The sequence below is a fragment of the Oryzias latipes genome, chromosome 17 (genome assembly GCF_053564925.1).
Source record: "Oryzias latipes strain Hd-rR chromosome 17, Olatipes_Hd-rR_3.1".
NCBI classification, from domain to species: Eukaryota; Metazoa; Chordata; class Actinopteri; order Beloniformes; family Adrianichthyidae; genus Oryzias; species Oryzias latipes.
The window spans coordinates 19,865,141-19,885,451 of NC_136253.1; the positions used below are offsets into that span (position 1 = coordinate 19,865,141).

Sequence of the window (20,311 nt, forward strand, 5' to 3'; positions counted from 1 at the left end):
TAATACACAAGTCAATGCTTGTACGTAACAATTCAGTTGAATATATTTTTATTTTTTTCAAATGAATTGTAGCACAAGCCAAGATTTCTTCTCAAACTAAAGATTTACGATCTTTGTCATATCTTGCACTTTAAAAGCAATCAGTTGACTCCTCTTGCGGTCCCCAGCATTCAATTCCTCCATTGCTGGGTGCTGGGTTGTTGCACTGCCGGGTCCTGGACTTTTTCCCTCCTCCACAAGATGACCACGCACCCCAACAGCTCCAGCTGCCATCAATGGCTATTTCTAAAGAGAAAAACTCGTAATTTGCCACGTTTTGGCTAAAAGATGAGCATGAAATATGACATTAAAAACACTTTTCCTGACCTTTTTGCCTTTGAGTGACCTCACAGCTCCTTCCAGTGTAGCCAACAGGACACACACACTCACACCTTGTCCCTGTAGATCATTAAAGTGAAACTGTTTTAAAATAACAAACTTTTCAGTGACAGTGTCTTCTCATTTTTCCGCCCAAATTTCATCTAAAATAAACAGACTTTCATTTAGGGACATACCTTTCAAAACAGCCACTCCATTGTTGTGACATGGAGCGCAGCGACATGAGCTCGATTCGGCCAGATGCTCCGACAGAGCCCTCTTTAGGTTTCTTTTGAGAGTATCACGATAGGTGAAGTCTCTGGAGACCACCAGCTCATACAGCGGCCGCGTCTAATACACACACACACACACACGTACACACAGGGTTAAATAGCCAAGATCTTTGTCAAAGGGAAGATTGGAGATTTTCAAATTGAGTTAATAGGCAAATTCCCATTAATACTGCTCCAGACTCCTGCCGCCTTGTTGTCTTTGGCACACATGCTGTTTGGAATCATTAGCTGTTTGCTTTCCAAACCGCTAGTGATAAGCTCAGCTGTACTTTGGCTTGTGTGACTGTGCCAGCGCTTGCCGAGCATCGTACTAAGTGGCTGAATCCATGAAAAATTTAGTTTTTAAAATGGATTAGAATTTAAAACCATAAGAGTCTTGAGTCATGTGAGTGGAAATGTTATCGGTAATATAGTTTAGATGACATTTCGTATGTTTAGACAAAGAAATATTACTCTTTTTTTAGACAAAATGAGCTAATTTCAAATAAAGAGCATTAGGGGCGGAGCTACAGGGGGGCAAGGGGGGGCACTAAAAGAACTGCTGTTTTATTATTGATAATAATTTTAACAATAATAAAACTTTTTGAAATACATATTTTTAATTGTTTCATTTGTAATTGCTTTCCACTCAGCTGTTCACATTTGCCACCCAATCCAAGACTTTTGCCCCCCCATATAAAATGTTCCAGCTCCGCCGATGAGGAGCATGGGAAATATTACAAATATACTAGGACAGGAGCAGGAAATACCTGAAAAGGCAGATCCAAACCCAGAACCAGAACCAAATAACTGTTTAAGTTAAATTATAATACGACAGTAACATGATTACTATAAAATAGATGTTCTGAAGCTGATGTTTAACCATCTTTTAGAGTATAAAACAATTGTATAATATTATTAAAACTATAGTCCTCGATGTCAAATTGCTTAGATTTTCCAAATCTTATGATTTGGAAATGACATATTTTTGGAAAGTTATTGAAAGACTGAAAAAAATCTCTGTGTATCATGGATAAAGCAGAAGACCTGTATTGGATACCGATGCTCTTCTGGCTCTCAGATGACACTGTATCTCTCATTACTGTCTGTGAACACAGTCTGCTCTGCCATCAGCAGATGCCAGCTAAAATGCAGCCATGGTTGAACATTGTCCAGAAGCATGTCTTTTGGGCCAAAACTGATTTAAAATGTGCTGTTTCGAAATGCACTGTCCAATGATTCCAAGTTGGTAATCACACACAATGTGTTCTTGAAGCTAAATGGAAGAAGACCATCCAGCATGTTAACAGTGCCTTCAATTTTAAAGCCAACATCTCTAAAGTCAGTCCAACACTAGAAGAAAACAGAAAGGGCTGCTTACTGTCATGCGAATAAAGTCGGGATTATAGCGCACGCCTTCACCCCACAGTCTCATGAGCTGTGGACTGGGAAGTTTCTTAGAGAGCAAAGCGGTGATGCTTTCACTGCTTCCACCCCTGACGACAGCAACAAAGTCCTCCACCATGCTACCCTTCTTCGTGCTCTCTGGAAGGTAACAGGATCACAGACCAGGCAACAAAAAAAAGGCCTACAGAATGTCAATGGACGACAAAACCTCACCTCCCATCTCGTTCAGAAGTCCATCACAGGATCCGCCCTCAACCCCTCCTGACACGTAAACACCGTAAATGTTTGCCCCCACATTAAAGCCAACCTGCACACACTTCTTGTATTCCTCCAGAGAATAATCTAGAAACAAATGAGAGTCGTAAACAACTGTGCATTTCACTTTTTTCACCCGTCTAATCCGATCCAAACCCCCCTCGTGGATCTAAGGATTAAACCCAGTGCTTGGTGCTGATCTTTCCTACCTGACTTTTCCAATTTCTCCTTGTTTAGGATGATAGTGTGCTCAAAGTCTCCTCCGAGGGCGGCCTCAGTGATGTAGTGTGTGCCAAAGTCTCTGTAGATCTGCCTGTATTCCCCGTAAACATAAGACTGTGGCAGAGAGCGTAGGCGCCGCAGAAACTCAGGGTGAAGCACCAAATCCTCTGACTTCAGAATGTACTGGGCCAACTCCAGCTCCGCTTTGGCTCTGATGAAACTGTTTGTCTGGTGATTACAGATCAGGCATCAATATCTCCCGGCAGCGGGATCAGAACACTAGGAAAATCTCTTTTGATGGAAATGATTGCACATTCAAAGTCACTTCAAGATTTTCTCAAACAATCACAAGATTACTACAAAAGGTGGGGGAAAATTTGGGAAAAAAAATCAAAAAGAGACACTTACTTTGCTAGAGGCACGGCGAATCTGGCTGACTGACTTGCTGTATTTGGAGTCTTTGAAATTGAATCCAAAATTGAAAACTCCTGGAACACCAAAGCCAAGGGAGAATGACACCTGTGTGCTGCGTTCACTCATTGTGTATTGCATGAAATCAGAGTAGCTCTCGAACGACTGCAGGGTGAAATCATATGAGCCCTTTGTCTGTGGATGACAGAAAACCATACAAATGTGTGGATTTGCTCATGCAATCATCTTGAGACAATCAAAGTTTAAAAAGGTTTTTTTTTTTTTTACTTGTCCTGTCCAACAGCTGGGCAAATAGATGAGAGCTGAAGGCCTCTTCTGTTGGACATATTTTACTTTAACAACAGGGGGTCATAAATAAAAAAAAGTTTTTTTTATTATTACAATAAAATATTAAATACTTTTTCAAACTACTACCTAAAAGAGTAGATTTACCCTTTTAAATCTCATAAATTTAAGAGATCTGGACCAAAAAATGAAAAAGTAATATTACAAGATTGAAGTCGAAAATTTACAAAAACAAAAAACAAAAACGTGTACATTTACTACATTAAATCTCATAAATTTAAGAGATCAGAACCAAAAAGTTAAAAATTAAGTTTACAAGATCAAAGTTGTGAATTTGCAAAAGAAAAGTGTACATTTTACTACGTTAAATCTCATATATTTACGAGATTATGACCAAAAAAGAAAAAAGTAATTTTACAAGATTGAAGTCCTACATTTGCAAAAAACAAACAAACAAAAAAAAGTGAACATGTACTACTTTAAATATCATAAATCTAAGAGATCTGGACCAAAAAATGAAAAAGTCATATTACAAGATTGAAGTCGTAAATTTACAAAAAAACAAAACAAAAACCGTGTACAGTTACTACATTAAATCGCATACATTTACAAGATTTGGCCAAAAAAAGAAAGAAATGTATTATGAGATTAAAGTGATAAATTTGCAAGAAAAAAACGTGTAAATTTACTACCTTAAATTTTGTATTAAAACCATACAAAAAAAAAGTTACATTGCAGGATTACAGTCGTAAATCCTCAGGAAAAAAACAAAAAGTACTTTAAATCGTGAAAATTTTATGAGTTTAGGACCACCCAAAAAAAGAAGTAATATTACAAGATTAAAGTTGTAAATTTGCAAGAAAAACCTGTAAATGTGCTTCTTCCAATTTCATAATTTTACCAGGTTAGGACCACAAAAAAAAAAAAGAAAGTGAACCAACAATCCGGCAAGTGAACGCCATGTGCTGGAGCAGACTGGCTTGTCGTGAAACTCAATTTGGTCAAACTGCCTTTGATTTGAACAAGTAAACTGAATACTTAATGATTACGTTACACGTGTTTGGAAGCTCCTGTGTTTGATTTATGATTTATTTATGTCTTATTTATTGATGGGGGGCTTGCAGGATCTCTGCAGTGCCCGTTGATTGGTATCTCTGCAGCTGTCCACTTCAATCCTTTCTTCCTCCACGAAAGGCAAGACCTCTTTCAAATCTGTGTGACGCTTTAGTCTGCAGAGTTTTCAGCATTTTTTTAACAATATTCTTATGCTAATAATCATTTTATTTTGGGTTACCAAAAGGTTCCATTTTTTTTTTGGTCTTGTAAATTTATGTGTTTTAAAATCGCAAATTTGCGACAATTAAAGTTATACATTCACAACTTAACTCTTGTGCTATCCTAGGCACTTTAACATTGGGAGTTGGGTCATCTAAACCCACTAGACAGTGCGCTGAACCTTTTTTCTTCAATGATTTGTGATCTTCACTGGTCTCCATGGATTACATGAAATCTTTCCACCTTTATCCACCTTTGTCATGGTAGGGAGAAGATGTCCAAGTAAGGGTGGGGTCATCTAAGATAGAACAAGGGTTAATGATATGTGATCTTCACTGGTGTCCATGGATTGCATGAAATCCTCTTCACCTTTATCCCCCTGTGTCATGGTGGAAAACACGTCAATACAAGGATCGGGTCATCTGGACCCCATTGGATAGCATAAGGGTTAAAAACATGTACATTTACGAAAGAAAAAGTCCCAAATTTAGCCTATGACTTTTAAAGTGGTAAATATACAATACTGCTTTTGTAATAAACTTCTTTCTCGTAAGTTTACGACTTTACAGTCATAATAAAAATAAAAAAAAGGCCCTAATACTCTGTCATACCCTACTGCTACCTTTGTGAGTAATTTCTGATAGTGGATTTTCATGTTAAACTGCAGACTTTAGAGTGAGTTTTCGGTATGTCCACCTGTAATGTGTATTGCTGCAGGTTGTAAGGCTTCCTGAACGGCACGTCCTGAATATAATGAGGCAGGCAGCTGCCTGCATAGTATCTATTGTCAAGCACCACCCCTTCCAGGTCACTGTTCAAGACGTTTATCCTGAAAGCAAAAGCACAGTGGCAGGATGAATGGAAAAAAAAGACAAAAGCTTTGACAGAAGAGTCTTGTTTCTTTTTTGTTTTATTGCCAAACTCTTTAAAATGTGTCAGACTCACATCAGTGACGCTAGAGTAGAGTGCGTGACTCACCCTTTGGCGAGATTCTCGATTCCCCAGTACTCCTCGGCCTCCTCCCTGCAGGGTTTGGAGACTTTCTTGCAGCCAACTTCATCTGACATGTCGCCGCAGTCATCTTCCCCGTTACACTGCAGGGTTCTGTGGACACAGCGACCTGACAGACCGCAAGGAAACTTGGTTTTCTTCAATACCTCTTTAACTTCATAGAAAAGGAAAAATCAAAATTATTCTTTTGTTAGGGATGCATTTTTTTTTATTTAGGTTTGATTTCCATACACAGAAAACCTCCCAAACCACAAAAAGCTGTTTTTTAGAGCAATTTAGATGAAGCCACATAAAATCAAAATAGACTGTCAGAACCTAGCAAAAAGCTTAGCCCTCCACTTGCCCCCCCTAAAATTATTGAGTCAATATCAGTGTCATTAGTGACAAAGATAACTAAATCATCAATACAAGCTTTTTAAGCATAGCAATATATATAGTACAGACCAAAAGTTTGGACACCTTCTCATACAACGAGTTTTCTTTATTTTCATGACTATGAAAATTGTAGATTCACACCGAAGGCATCAAAACTGTGAATTAACACGTGGAGTTATATACATAACAAAAAAGGGTTAAAAAACTGATGGTTTGTCATATTCTAGGTTCTTCAAAGTAGCCACCTTTTTTCTTTGATTACTGCTTTGCACACACTCTCTCTCTCTCTCTCTCTCTCTCTCTATATATATATATATATAGAGAGAGAGAGAGAGAGAGAGAGAGAGAGAGAGGGTGCAAAGCAGTAATCATAGGACAGTTACAAGTACCTTGGAACTCTGCAGGCAAATGGCAACCTGGAGCAGGCAACAAGGAAAGCTGCAACCACTAAATACCTCCAACGAGCAAGGCAAGTCCTGAGAAGCCAGCTCAATGGCAAAAATAAGACCCGGGCAATAAACAGCTACGCACTGCCAGTTATGAGATACTCTGCAGGAATAATAAGATGGCCAAAGGAAGAGATACAGACCACGGATGTAAAGACACGAAAGCTCCTCACCGTACATGGAGGGTTCCACCCCAAATCCAGCCCCCTGAGACTGTATGCTAGCCGCAATGAAGGTGGCCGAGGACTAGTAAGCGTAGAAGCCACTATCCTGGATGAAACATCCAAGATGCATGAGTACATCAAGCTCAAGGCCCCAACTGAAAGTGTGCTCAGTGAATGTCTCAGGCAATGGAGAGCAGAGGATACAGTGCTGGAGGACAGATCCTCATGGGAGGACAAACTTCTGCATGGGATGTACCACCGAAGTCCTACCAAGAAGTCCTACCAATGGCTAGAAAGGGCTGGCCTACAAGACAGCACTGAAGCGCTCATCCTGGCAGCTCAGAAACAAGCCCTGAGCACCAGAGCAATAGAGGCTCAGATCTACCACACCAGACAAGACCCAAGGTGTAGGCTGTGAAGAGGCACCTGTAACAATCCAGCACATGACTTCAGGGTGTAAGATGCTGGCAGGGAAAGCATACATGGAGCGCAACAATCAAGTGGCTGGAATAATATACAGGAACATGTGTGCAGAATATGGACTGGAAAAATGGGAAACAGCTCAGATTGTGGTAGAGAATGAGAGGGCAAAAATCCTGTAGGACTTCTAGATCAAGATGGATAGGATGGTAATGGCGAACCAACCAGATGTTGTAGTGGTGGATAAAGAACAGAGGAAAGCCGTTATGGTGGATGTGGCAGTGCCAAGCGATGGGAACATCAAGAAGAAGGAACATGAGAAACTGGAGAAATACCAGGGACTCAGAGAAGAACTGGAGAAAGCCTGGAAAGTGAAGGTGACAGTGTGCCTGTGGTAATTGGAGCACTCTGGGCAGTAACCCCCAAGCTGGATGAGTGGCTACAACAGATACCTGGAAATACCTCAGACCTCTCAGTCCAGAAAAGCACAGCCAAGATACTGCGCAGGACCCTCCAGCCCATCTCCCAGGCCTCTGGTAGAGGACCTGAGCTTGGGTTTCTTAATATAGTTTAAATCTTTCTCCAATAATTGTCTGATCCCGATATACTTGTGTCCATATGGCACTTTTGTTGAGATGTCTTTCTGTGGCTGGACTTCTGTTAGTGTGAACTATGCAGTGGGAGCACCACACTGTTATTTGACCTGGCATATTGTGACCATAAGAACTGACAGCTGAGTGCCTCCCATTAATTCTGTCCTCTTTGCCCCTTGGATTTGAGCTGCAGTGGAAGTGAAAGGCAAATGGAAAGTCAGCGCTTCATATTGGAGCGAGGGATGGAATTTGGTGGTGGAGGCCAGAGATACCTGTGTGGGTGCAGAGGAATCCTTCACAAAGAGGTACACTGTCACATGTGTAGCGAGCTGAAACAGCACAGGCCTCCTCCTCACGACCATGGAACTTGCACGGCTCACCCCCAAACTGAGAGGGCTGCTGCAGCTTGGCAAAACGATACTGCAGGGGGGTAGAAAATGAACACACAACTGGTCACACAGAGAAAGGTTGGCCAAGGCGGCTTTGAGACTGCTCAAGGGAGCTATAACGGCTGAAATTACATTTGTGGGCTGTTTTCACTTTGTCATGTCACTTTTATTAATCCCTCGTCTTGTAAAGTGGATAAGATAAAGGACTGGAGTGCATCAGCTTGGACACCTGGCAGCAGTGAGGCTGTTTGCAGAGTTTACGGACGCTAATCTGACTTCATCAAGTGAAATGTTTTTTTCTGTTTACGTCAGATTGCTTAAAAGCTATTTAATGCATTTTGGAGAAAGAACAGCCATGTTTTTCTTTGAAATAGATCAGTTGTTTTAAGATAAAATAGCATGGACTCATGTAAGCTGCAATATATTTATACATACAGTACAGACCAAATTTTGGACACACCTTCTCATTCAAATGAATGGGAAAGTGTGTCCAAAATTTTGGTCTGTACTGTATGTCTTTAAAGTCCATCTCTGATCATCTTTTGATGTATTTTACAAGCGTTCCCAGTGGAATTTTAATGAGAATTACGGCGTTTTTTGCTAAAATTGAAAAAGCAGTGTCGTTTTTGAGGACATAGTTTCTACAGAGCGGCAGTAGTACATTTACATAGACATTTGCCTCTGAGTTGTGGGGGGGTGGGATTGTTGGTGCAGAGTAATCCCACCCTCTTCCCGTCGTCACCCATCTGTTTGCGTGCTAACCCACTAGCATACAGTCCCTCACATCCTTAACCATTACCCGTGCAACAAAAATGGCGAGCAATATTGGAGCTATCCCGTGTGGATGCATCAAAATGGGCAGAGCAGGAAGCTTGTGGCCCTCCCAACGCATTTTCTACATCACAAATATGCTTTTTCCGACAGCATCCTCCATCAGGAGAGAAATGCTACAACATGTTAAAAACACCAAAAACACATGTTTCATCGGAGTGGGTCTTGGAGCTTTCAGGTCATGCGTAAGGGCTAACAAACACAGATATGTATCTTCTCCACTTGTCATACTTACTCTCTTTTTTTGACAGACATCACAGGGAGACCAAGCACTCCACTCTGATAAGACACAGTCCACCGGCTGGACTACTACCGGATTCACCACCGCGCGAGCGTGACGAACACCAGAGTCTACATCGCTTGCTGTTATGTGGGAGACTTTGCTGCACGATACAAAGAAAAACCACTTTAGAAGAAACAGACAGTGATCGTGTGAAAAATACTATTGAGCATATTTAGTTAAGATGCCCCTTTGAGGCAACCATTGATGTACCACAGAGATAATTGACTCATTGAAGACTTTTAAAAACACATATTTTTATCGAAAAACAAAAAAACAAAACACGCCTGCCAATGTTTAAGACTGAAAGTGTAATTTTGGTGTAGATTAAAGTCTGCCAGTGCACAAAACAGATGAATCACCCACCTCAGAAGCTGCAGAATGAGAGTCACACAGAGCAGGCAGCTGGGAGAAATGAGTTTTCTCACTTGTCCTGCCTCAGAAGACATGATTGTGTGTTATGACCTACTGCGACAGAGGGAAAGGCACTGCTCAGCTCCCTGTGTAAACACACACTAATCAATACTGGCCTCAGTATGAACTCGGTACTGCCATTATCCTCAGTCATATGAAGCTGATTTTGCAGCGCTTTAGGCAGTTACCTGCTGTTTGGGTGATGTGCCGTCTGAGAGTGGTGTGCATGTCAGACTCACACCTCAAGCTTGATTAAACACGGCTGTGATGACAGTTTAGATTTTAGCCCAGTCATCCTACACTTTGCTTTGGATGACCTACAGGAATGCAATAGTCACAAAACATACATTTCTAATGAATTTTCTGCCAAAACAGTGCAGAGTAAAACAGAGACATCGTTTTCAGGTCAATTCCTAACATACTCTTGCTGTCATAACCTTTGTAATGTTTGTGTTTCCCTTGCATGACCTTTAAACTGTGTTCGATTGCACTGCTTTGGGATTTTGCCGCCTGGTGCAATCACAGCTTGTCTCATGCATAAATTCCACTGAAGCCCATCAGTGTAGCTATACGTTTGCATACTTATCTGAATTGACTGTTTTTTTGATTTTTCAACACTTGTTCTCCATCAACCCTCAGACATGGCTATATCTTTGTTTGTGAACGTATTATGTTTGACATCATCCTCTGAAATCTGTGTGAGAAAACTAGAGAGCCTGAAGTGGGTCACGCACATTGAGTTTACTCTACAAAACTTAACAACAAATCCAAACATCGGATAGTTGTAAAAGTAAAGATTAAACTTCTGTAGGTTAACCCATTTTCCTGTCAGCATTTCCCTTGAAATATGTGCAAATTTGATGCCTTCAAAAATACAATGGACAAAAAATTCAAAAGTTGTCGTTAATAATTATATAATTATGCATTTTCTGCACTAAAGGGCGCACAGGATTGTGGCCGTTTTATACTTCGTAGCAATCAGCTATCGCATCGATCGTATTCAGCGGTCTAGTTCATGTTAATGTAGGCTGGTTTTTCCTCAGTGATAACTGCGATGAACTTCTGAGTGGCGTTTATACCTTTCAGGTCTCTGGCGTTTATTTTTAACATGAAGGACATCTTGATCATACACTTGCTGTGTGTACGAATGCACAGGCACACGATGAGGCAGAGGAGGAAGTGGTGTGTTTGTCCACCACACAGAAGCAGGCAATACAGACAGGAAAAAAAAGAAATATGAAAAATAAAAACAGAGGCGCATTGCATTCTCTAGTGCTGCAAGATAAGATATGTGTTTCCAGTAACTTGCTCTATTTTCTATCCAGTTGTCTTGCTCTCTGTGTTCCTAACTTCTTTAATGCAGTTTTCATCATCTTCAGTTTTAGAACCATTTGTCTGGACAGAGTTGCTCCGTGATCACGTACTCCAATTGCTTAAATTGTTTGAATGATGTGATTGGCACGCCATTGCACTACTGGCATAAAATTCCAGTGGCGAATTATGTCATCAGCGTGTGTCACATTTCCCAGCAATATGGCTATACCGCTTCAATGGTTCTGCAACCAATGCGACCCAAGCGATTACAAATTACTTTAAAATGTAAACCTGCCCTTTTAGGGCGCACCATAAACAAATGGTTAATTTATGTCATACTTGTTTTTCAAGACTTGTTTATAAGGCGCCCCGAACCATAAATCGCGTTAAGTGAGACAACAGAGTAGGAGAAAAGTCTGTCAGTCGGTCAGACTTCATTAACTGCGTTCACAGTAACTAGAACATGTTTGTGACACACTATAGCCACGTTGGCATATTTAGAACACCTGTAATTTGCAACATGTAAAAACACGGACGCTACTGTACTGTGAATACGCTCACTCCCAACTTTGTTTTGTAACATGTAAGAAAATAACGAAACAGTCCGACACCGCTACGCGTTTGCTGCAGTTGCACATCCACAATAACACCCAACATGTCTATGAAGACCTTCATTCATCCAGGTTGCTTTCATCATAGTAGTAGGTTTAGGGATTGTCTTCTGGACTTAGTTTTTAAAGTTAGAAGACGTTTCACCTCTTATCCAAAAGGCTTTGTCAATTCTGAATTAGCTGGTAAAAGAGCTGGTATATATATGCGTTCATAGGGGAGGAGTCAGACCTGAAACTGAATGGTATTGTCAACTTAGCCTACACGGTTTCGGTCGACAAAAGAATCTTAACGACCTGAAACCCTGTAGGCTAAGTTGACAATACCATCCAGTTTCAGGTCTGACTCCTCCCTCATGAGCGCATTTAACCCTTGTGTTGTCCTAGGCACTTTACCATTGGGAGTTGGGTCATCTAGACCCACTAGACAGTGCGCTAAACCTTTGTTCTTCAATGATTTGTGATCTTCACTGGTCTCCATGGATTACATGAAATCTTTCCACCTTTATCCACCTTTGTCATGGTAGGGAGAACCCGTCAATGTAAGGGGGGGTCATCTAAGATAGCACAAGGGTTGTACCAGCTCTTTTACCAGCTAATCAGAATCGACAAAGCCTTTTGGATAAGAGGTGAAACGTCTTCTAACTTGAAAAAACTCCAGATGACAGCCCCTAAACCTACTACTATCAAATAACACCCAACCAAACTTTTTCACAGAGCGCAGTGTACCTCTTAAAATCACTTCAACATCAGAAAGAACAAACAAAATTAAACAGTAGTTTTATTTATTTATTTTTTTAAATTAAGGCTTTTAAGTTCGCATTGTGCTCTGGAAAAGACGGCAAAACAAAAACAAATCCAAAAAAAGATTTAAACACCAAATTTATAAATGATTTAGTTTAGATGAGCTTTTTAACATGGGAGTCAACGGGGAATAGGTCTATCGTGAAACCCTGCCTCTAGAGGTCTTTTGGGGAACTACAAAATGGAGTTGTTACAGCTTTGTGGAGGCCTTGGGTAAGACTCAATGCCACTCTTCTTCATCATGGTAATGACGATGAGTGTTTACCTGAAGTATTTCTGAGTAGATGGGAGCCCTTGTTGATAGCTTTTCTGTTTGTGTTCTTGTTGTGAACTGTAGGATAAGAAAAAAAAGCCAAAGCATTGAAGTGGGAATCACATGGTGTTTTATTTGTGACTGAGCGGTGGCATGGATACACTGGATGGGCAAAGTCCGACGTACAAAAACATCCTTTTTCTCTTTTCCATGGCGATTCTTCTTAATTCCATAAATAAAATTTACAAAATATTTCTTTTTTTTTTCTTTAGAATTTTCATTTGTCTCACACAAGCAGGGATACAGTCACCATTCTGTATTTTAGGTCTAGCAGTTAATGATTTCTATTGATCGTATCATAAAGTTGGCTGTTTTTTTGACAGCTCTGATTCTGTGGAGCAAACCCACAATAAGTGCCTCGTTACAACAATGACTTCTTTTTTTTCTCTTTTTTTTTTTTTACTGATTACAATGATCTGACAAAAAACAGTGACTGGACGATAAAAAAGAAACCCATCGATGAATTCCTCTCTGCTGATTCCGATGATCTACTATCATGTTCAAGTAAAACATGTGACCCTCAGAGGCAAATTGTAAACAATGCGACCTCGATTAGTGACGCAGGATGTCTAAAAGCTAGGAAACGCTGGAGAATCTAGAGTAGATCTCTTGGTTTCGTTCAATATGAAAGAGACGAGTACAGTGGGCTTTGCTTCGAGTCATTAAGTAACACATATTCACAGTTCATTTCTCACCAATCAATAAATAAATTTAAGAACCAAATAGTGAGAGAGAAAAAAATGTCTACAAAAGAATTGTCAAAAATGGAGGTGCTGGTAGGGAATTGCTTCAGAGTAACACAGGTAGTTGGCTTCCAGAGGCAGAGAGCTATTTTTATGGCACAGAGGCTCAGGTAAGGGGGATTGGGAGGATTCTTATTTACAAGATACGTGTTTGGCAAATTTCAACGTCTGCAGTTATGACTCAGAGTCCTTGCGTTATCGACAAGGATTCGGCGCCAATAACTGAGAATTCACAGCTTACCAAAATGAGAATTTCAGTTTGTTTTATGTTTGTTTTTGATTGGTTTTGGGCCTCCAGGGAAGCAGGGGTGCACAGTTCTGCCCTCTGTAGAGTCGACTGAGTCCACGCCAAGTCTGTTCATGCAGATGGATGAATCGGTGGAGCGACACGCAGAAAAACATTTGGCAAATCCACCTGCAGCCGTTATGCAAAGGGGCACTGCTCCTCTTGAAGATTTCCAACAACAACAACAACAACAAAATAATAATAATTTGCATTGTTCTTCGTTTAGCACATCCTCAAAAATCAGAAATGTCAGTTCATTCGAGAAGAATGCTATAACCTCCTGCTGTAGGTTTCAGTCACAGATCAAAGGTCACTTCCTGGTTGAAGGATAAATGATTGGGCGATGAAGCCAAGGTCTGGTTGCTGAGGACAGTCCAGTCCAGTCCAGTCCAGTCCAGTCCAATACAGTGAGTGGCCTCTGAAGGAAATGCAGTTCACAGCTGAGTCTGCTAAAAAAATCCTTTAAAGGTTTTTAACAAATGCATTCCAGCAAAGAGAACTTGATCATCCCCTCCTTTTGTGTCCCATCGGTTTCATTCTTTGAGAGCCTCCTGCAAGAAAAAAAAAAGTAAGTTCCCTTTTAGCTGAACCCACCACTAGGTGGCAACATTGTGCCTTCCGATCTTGAGTGCAGAGAAGGCAAACTAAACAGACCCTTTTGGAATTGTCAGCATAGCACCTGTTCCCAGAGAAAATGAGACGCACAGTGACAGATTAAAATATGAAGCTAATAAAAGTCAGAGAGAATGGCTTTCAGGAAACACGGATGAAAAGATGGCGGACATAAATACACAAATGTCAAAATGTGAAGACAGCAGATTAATGACTCTCTGGGAGATAGGTGAGAAGATGGGATAATGAATTCCTCACTGTGTGTTCTTCTCTAGCTGTCTTCTTGAGGACGAGTCTGATCCACCGTCTCAGCAGCAACAGAACCCTGAGAGAAGCAAAGGAAACGTTCATAGTTTTAGTCAGAATCCTTTATTTTGTGAGAAAGCTCCGGCTTGCAACCTAAAGATTTAGAAAAATTGCAAATGTTAAAAAAAGTAATTAGCCAGAAGCGTAATTATACCTCACCTTTGATCTAATCAACACACTTAAATCATATGTGACCTTTTCTGCTTAATTGAGTTGACATTATTCCTCATGAAAAGATAAAGTCAATTCTAATTTTCTATAATAATTACATGACATTCTTCTGCGCTAAATTACGTGTCACATGGTTTGGTATGGGTAATCCATATGACAGTAATAGATTACAACACGGCACATGAGAGGCTAAATCACACCCACTAACATACTGGGATGTTTAGTGAATAACACTCACTGCTACTTCATCCTTGGCATTGCTGGGGTCTCCCTCTGGGTCAACAGGGGACTGATCTGTGGGTGGGTCGATGGCCTTAGAAGGGGGTGAGTCTGAAGATGAGCTGTGATGAAGAGCTGGAGTGGATGCTGCAAAACAAAAATACAACAAAAAAGGTCAGTTATACTGTAAACGGAGATATGGATTGTATTGTATTTCATGAAAAGAAAATCATGTGACCTCTTTATGAGAAGCACATAGACAAAAGAATCATGTCTATGCCACAAAGACATTGCAGGTTTTCAACTTGTAATTCCAGGTCACCTTATAGTTTTCATGAGCAGATGAGTTCAGAGCCCAGTCTGTTTGCAGTTCTTAGAAAAACTAGCATTAAAAAGACCAAACATTGGAACAAAAGGCAAATGTTTCTTTTCTTTTTTCATTGAATACACATTGAAACACAAAAATAATATTTTTAAAAGTTTTTTTTTTGTGAATGCGCAAGCAAAGCAAAACAACCAAAAAATTGCATTTTTTTTATAGAATGCAATTTGCAAACAGCAAAAAACATTAGAAGTAAAAACACATTTTCTTTTTGTATTGCATAGAATATACAAAAATGGGGGGGGCATAAAAAAACAAAAAATTAGAATGAAAAACAAAAGATTTAGCACGAAAAACACTGATTATTTTATCATCTAATGCAATGCACAAATACAAAAATTATAGGTAAAGTCACAGTTTATTTTTTATTGAATAAAATATATAAAACGGGGAAGAATTAGAATAAAAAACACAAAAACTAACAAAAAACACAGTTTTTTGGGTACTGAATGCAATATCCAAACATTACAAAAAGAACACAAAAAAGTTAGAATGAAAAACACAATAAATTAAAATGATGCCCCTGTTTTACAAAAAAAAAAGTTTTTTAATACAATATGCGTCCATATAGAGGAAATAATCTTATCTGAAAAGTGAGTGTTCCACCAAAATTGCTTGACGACATTCCAGGCTTAAGGTTTTCACATCCGTAGCTCATCTTTTTGTTTCATAAAGTGCCAGAACTTACGGGACTCAGTGGACGGCGACGTCGATGTTCCCGGGCTCAGGGTCAACCGAGAGAGATCCAGATCACTGCAGCTACCTTCCTCCTCCTGGGTCGCAGCTGAGTGAGGCAGCAGCAGCTGACTGCAGACCAGCATGTCTGGTGCGCTCAGTGGGCCGGGGGTTCCACACCTGCTTACTGCTGCTGACGCAGCACCAGGTCCCGCACCTGCTGCTCCCGACGTTGAAGGACCCTCGCCCGCATCCGAGTCGAGTCCTTCTCTCCCCAGGCTAAGCTGCCTGTGAAGCAGGGTGGGGTCGGCCGTGTGCTGGGGGCTAGTGATAGCCGAGGAGGGGGCTGACAGGTCGCAGGATTGGGGGCACACAGAGGTAATAGGCACCAGGCCTTGGAGCATGGCAGCTGGGATCACGTGGCCCCCCACGCCTACTGTCTGGGCCGGCATGTAGGCCGCCATGGCTGCCCACTGCTGCTGAGTTGCGGGAAAAATGTTGGCCTGGCTCCAGATGACCGGCTGGCCACCGGGCAGAACCTGCGCCACCTGGAGGGGGCCCTGGACAGGAAAGGCTAGAGTCTGAGCCTGAGCAGGAAACGGCTGCTGAGCCCACTGAGCCGCCTGCACTGGGCCCATCGTCATGTAGCCTAAAGGAAAGAGGAAGAGGAAGAAGCTGCTTTGTGAACAGACAAAACATTTGATCTCTCTACAAATTAATAATCAGCTAACCCACATTGTCTGACATTTTATTAAGGAATGTCATAAATGTACCCCTTTAGGCAGATTCTGCTTGTAATTTTTTTTTTACTTTGAAAGTGTGCCAGCAGACATTCCCCAGACCAATGCTGCTCTGAGGATCTCCTCAAGTCCTACAATTAGTGCTATTGCATGGCTAATATTATATATTATTATAAATAAAACTATTATAGTTTTTTTTGTATGAATAAGACATCATCATAGATAGGTTTGAGGTTCACATGGCTACCTTTCAAGAAAAAAGACACCCTGAACCACAGGATCATCTCATTGCAGCAAATGCAGGAGTGGGAAAGGCGATGTCAGAGGTGATTTGAAGAAAAAAAAAACTTGGACAGTTTCATTTATCGTTCTTGTATGGTGGCCTTGAAGTCCAAATCACATCAACAAACAACCCAGTGCAAAAAACATATTAAAGATTGTAACGACAATTAAAAGGCAAAACATACAATAAATATGGAACAGAAACCAAAACAAAATTCCAGCAACTCAAACACAATTTGGAAATAACTGAAACAAAAATGAAAAATGAAATTTTTGGAAATCAAAACTAATTTCCAGACATTATAATAAAATGTTACAAAGCCAGAGAAAATAGGAATTTGGAAAAGGTAGGTACTATAAAACATTGCTGATTGGATGATGATTTTTGATGTTTGAGTTTTTTCAAATGGGTCTTTAATGTCTGCGTATTTTTTAAAAGTTTTCTGATTAGTTTAGAAGAAAATTCACAATCTCACAAAACTAAATGCAAATCAGATCTAATTAGGTCACACATTGTATTTCTGGACCATATGCTGCATTTAAAATCCTCAAATTTTGTTTTATATAATCTGTTGCACCTTAGGTCTGAATTCTGTTTACTGACCTCAACTTCATTCTCTTTACAGGGCTCTAAAATCTGTCAAAATGCTTGAATTTGGTAAACTAAAAGGCTGCACTCGTTGATGGACTGTTGGAGCATTATGGGTATTGTAGACAGAGGCCTGATGGGCTGATGCGTACTGTGCTTCACCAGTTTGTCAATGAGTTGAGTAAACTTTGAGTTATCGGACAGTTTTGTCTTGCTTAATGCGCCATCCAGTCCAAAAAGTACTTTTTAGAATCTAAAACATTTTATTTTTCTTCAAAAAAAGAGCCACAAAGAAGGGGTCAAAGAGTCACATGTGGATCAGGTTGCAGACCCCTGACTTAGCCTAATGTCTCAGCTTCTGCATTTCCCTCCACACACAAACTGTGGACAAGACTTTTATTTAAACTCTCTCTCCACCTCCCACTCCAAGATCTCAGTTCATCCCTGAGCTTTTTAAAATAAACAATTATAATCTGACAAAAAAAAAAGAAGTAAAAAAAGAAAACATTTATTGCCCCTATTGGAGGGTAAATTTGAGTCCTATTGTGACATAAAGAAGCACTCAGAAAAAACAAAGAAGTCAAAAATATCTTTAACTATGTTGTAGCAATAGATGTATATATATTTAGAAATTATTTAAGAAAAACATACATTTAGTGTTGTCACACCACATTAAAGACTCTAAACCCAGCCAAGTTTATTATATTGATCTTTTTAGTTTTTTTTTGGTGTTACAATGCACGTTTTTTTTGTTAAGGTAATTAGCCCATAATTCATATTTAGGTCAATGAGCAGCATCAATAAAAATCACTAAGTTTAATTTTACAGTGGAATTGTATTAGTAAACTCCATAAACTAAAGAATACCCATATAGCAGTCAGAAAAAACACAGTGGACCTGTGCTTGGTTAGATGCTTGTTGTTATAGTAAAGGGGATCCTTATGCTATTTTATCCAAAATATGATTAAGAGGTAATTAGGATAAGGTGTTTGAACGAGAACATGAACACAGACTTTCCTTACTCCTGTTTGAGCTCATTTTGGAATACGATCTGAACACTGGCACACATTTAAACATCATTACTGATTATTTCAGCTTGGGATTCAAAATTCGAAGAAAATATGCAAATTTTTTGTATCCTTTTAATTCACGCTAAATTAGTTTTGCTCACATGCGAACAAATATAAATTTAAGGTGGCATTTGAACTGAGACTTAGGCAACACTCAAGGGCCCATACATGCATAGTCTTGTTTTTGTCTCCCATCAGTGGCAATTTGGTTTGGAGGGCTGCCAACCATTCATAAAGTCCTTGAATTTTTCATAATTAAACATATAAAAAAATTAAATTATAAAATTAGGGGAAACTTTGGTAGTAAACTTCAAATAAACCAGTTTGAAAGTGAAGTGAACTTCTTTTCTACCTGCCGCTGCAAAGGATGACTGCAGACCTTTGTGGGAGAGGTAGAGAAACCAACCCCAACCAGGAACGACTCACAACCACAATGTAATTCAAGGCTGTAGTGTTTCATTTGCAGAAGTAATACATCTGGCTTTTAGGGTCGATTCCTATTCAGCAAAACTTGACCTACTTAGCAGACATTGCAAAGGAAATAAAATCACAGGACAATGTGCATTTCAAAAGAGTATTAAACGTGAAGAACAAAAAACGTTATGTACTTTTACCCATAGGAAAGACTTAAGCGACCGACCCCTTTCATGTTTAAAAATACATGCAGGGGTTTTTGCTAATGGCTCAGCAGGACACATCATTTATAAAAAGTTTGTTGGTTGTGCCAGTGGGGCCACTAAAATGAATTAGAATGGTTTCTATTTGAAAAAATGTCATGTTTGACAATTGTTGAGTTCTTAAATGTAAAATGCAGAGCTGATTAACAAATAAACAAATAACGTTTGAAAACTATAAAGGTCACGTCATTTACAACTGTAAGATACGATTTTATTACATAAAGGCAAAATTTACATTAGCAAAAGATTTCTAAAAAACTGTCAGCTGCAAATTTTAAATGTGTTTTTGAGCAGGTAATTAAAAAAAATCAAAAACAAGCAAAATGCAAGTAGGACAACACTTTAACACAAAGTAAATAAGGAAAACATCAAAAAGGAAGTAGTGACTATAAATATTTAACATAAAAGTTAAAGCAGTTTACAGGGCCCTGAAAATGACATTCAAAAAAATCAAGAAACGACACAAAGTGTTCCCTCGAGATAATATTTGGGGCACAATTAAGTAAGTTGTGTGCACAGCTACGCATTTTGTGGCCGCAATTTAGCATTTTATCTGACAATTTGTGTGTACAAGTTGGCCTTCTGTGTGGACTGGTTTGCATTTTCTGCACACAAGTTAACCCTTTGTGCTAATGAGTGAGCATTTTATGCACACAGGTTAGCATTTTGTGCAAAGAAGTTAGAATTTTGTGCAAACAAGTCAGCATTTTGTGAGCACAAATTTGCATTGCATATGCATATGTTAGCATTTTGTGCAAACAATTAGCATTATGTGTGAACTAGTTAGCCTTTTGTGTGAACAAGTTAGCATTTTATGAACACAGGTTAGCATTTTGGGTGCACAAGTTAGCATTTTGTTGCCAAAACTTAGTATTTTGCTGCAACAATTTAGTATTTTTTGGGAACAATTTAGCATTTTTCATATGCATTTTGTGTGCACAAGTTAGCAATTTGTGGCCAAAATTTATAATTAGTGGTAGCAAATTAGATATTTTAGTATCTTCAAATCCTACTACTAATTTGTGCGCACAAGATATTAATTTATGTCCACAAAATACTAATTCATGCCCACAACTGGTAAATTAGAAAGAA

At 39.5% G+C, this 20,311-nt stretch overlaps 1 protein-coding gene across 1 annotated transcript in view; it reads right to left on the bottom strand.

The window, feature by feature from the left end:
- Window positions 1-31: 31 nt before the first annotated feature.
- c8b (complement component 8, beta polypeptide) overlaps window positions 32-20,311 on the bottom strand; it is a 75,959-nt gene continuing 55,679 nt past the window's right edge. Inside the window, exons 12-26 of the mRNA XM_078935459.1 lie at window positions 15,875-16,510; window positions 14,824-14,951; window positions 14,413-14,433; window positions 9,381-9,472; window positions 8,970-9,117; window positions 7,787-7,934; window positions 5,484-5,625; window positions 5,202-5,334; window positions 2,922-3,119; window positions 2,501-2,741; window positions 2,250-2,378; window positions 2,011-2,174; window positions 555-708; window positions 367-438; window positions 32-285 (exon numbers count right to left, since the gene is read on the bottom strand). Of these exons, the coding sequence (XP_078791585.1) occupies window positions 131-285; window positions 367-438; window positions 555-708; window positions 2,011-2,174; window positions 2,250-2,378; window positions 2,501-2,741; window positions 2,922-3,119; window positions 5,202-5,334; window positions 5,484-5,625; window positions 7,787-7,934; window positions 8,970-9,117; window positions 9,381-9,472; window positions 14,413-14,433; window positions 14,824-14,951; window positions 15,875-16,510 (2,561 nt within the window). The 3' untranslated portion in view covers window positions 32-130. The remainder of the gene's footprint in view (window positions 286-366; window positions 439-554; window positions 709-2,010; window positions 2,175-2,249; window positions 2,379-2,500; window positions 2,742-2,921; window positions 3,120-5,201; window positions 5,335-5,483; window positions 5,626-7,786; window positions 7,935-8,969; window positions 9,118-9,380; window positions 9,473-14,412; window positions 14,434-14,823; window positions 14,952-15,874; window positions 16,511-20,311) is intronic.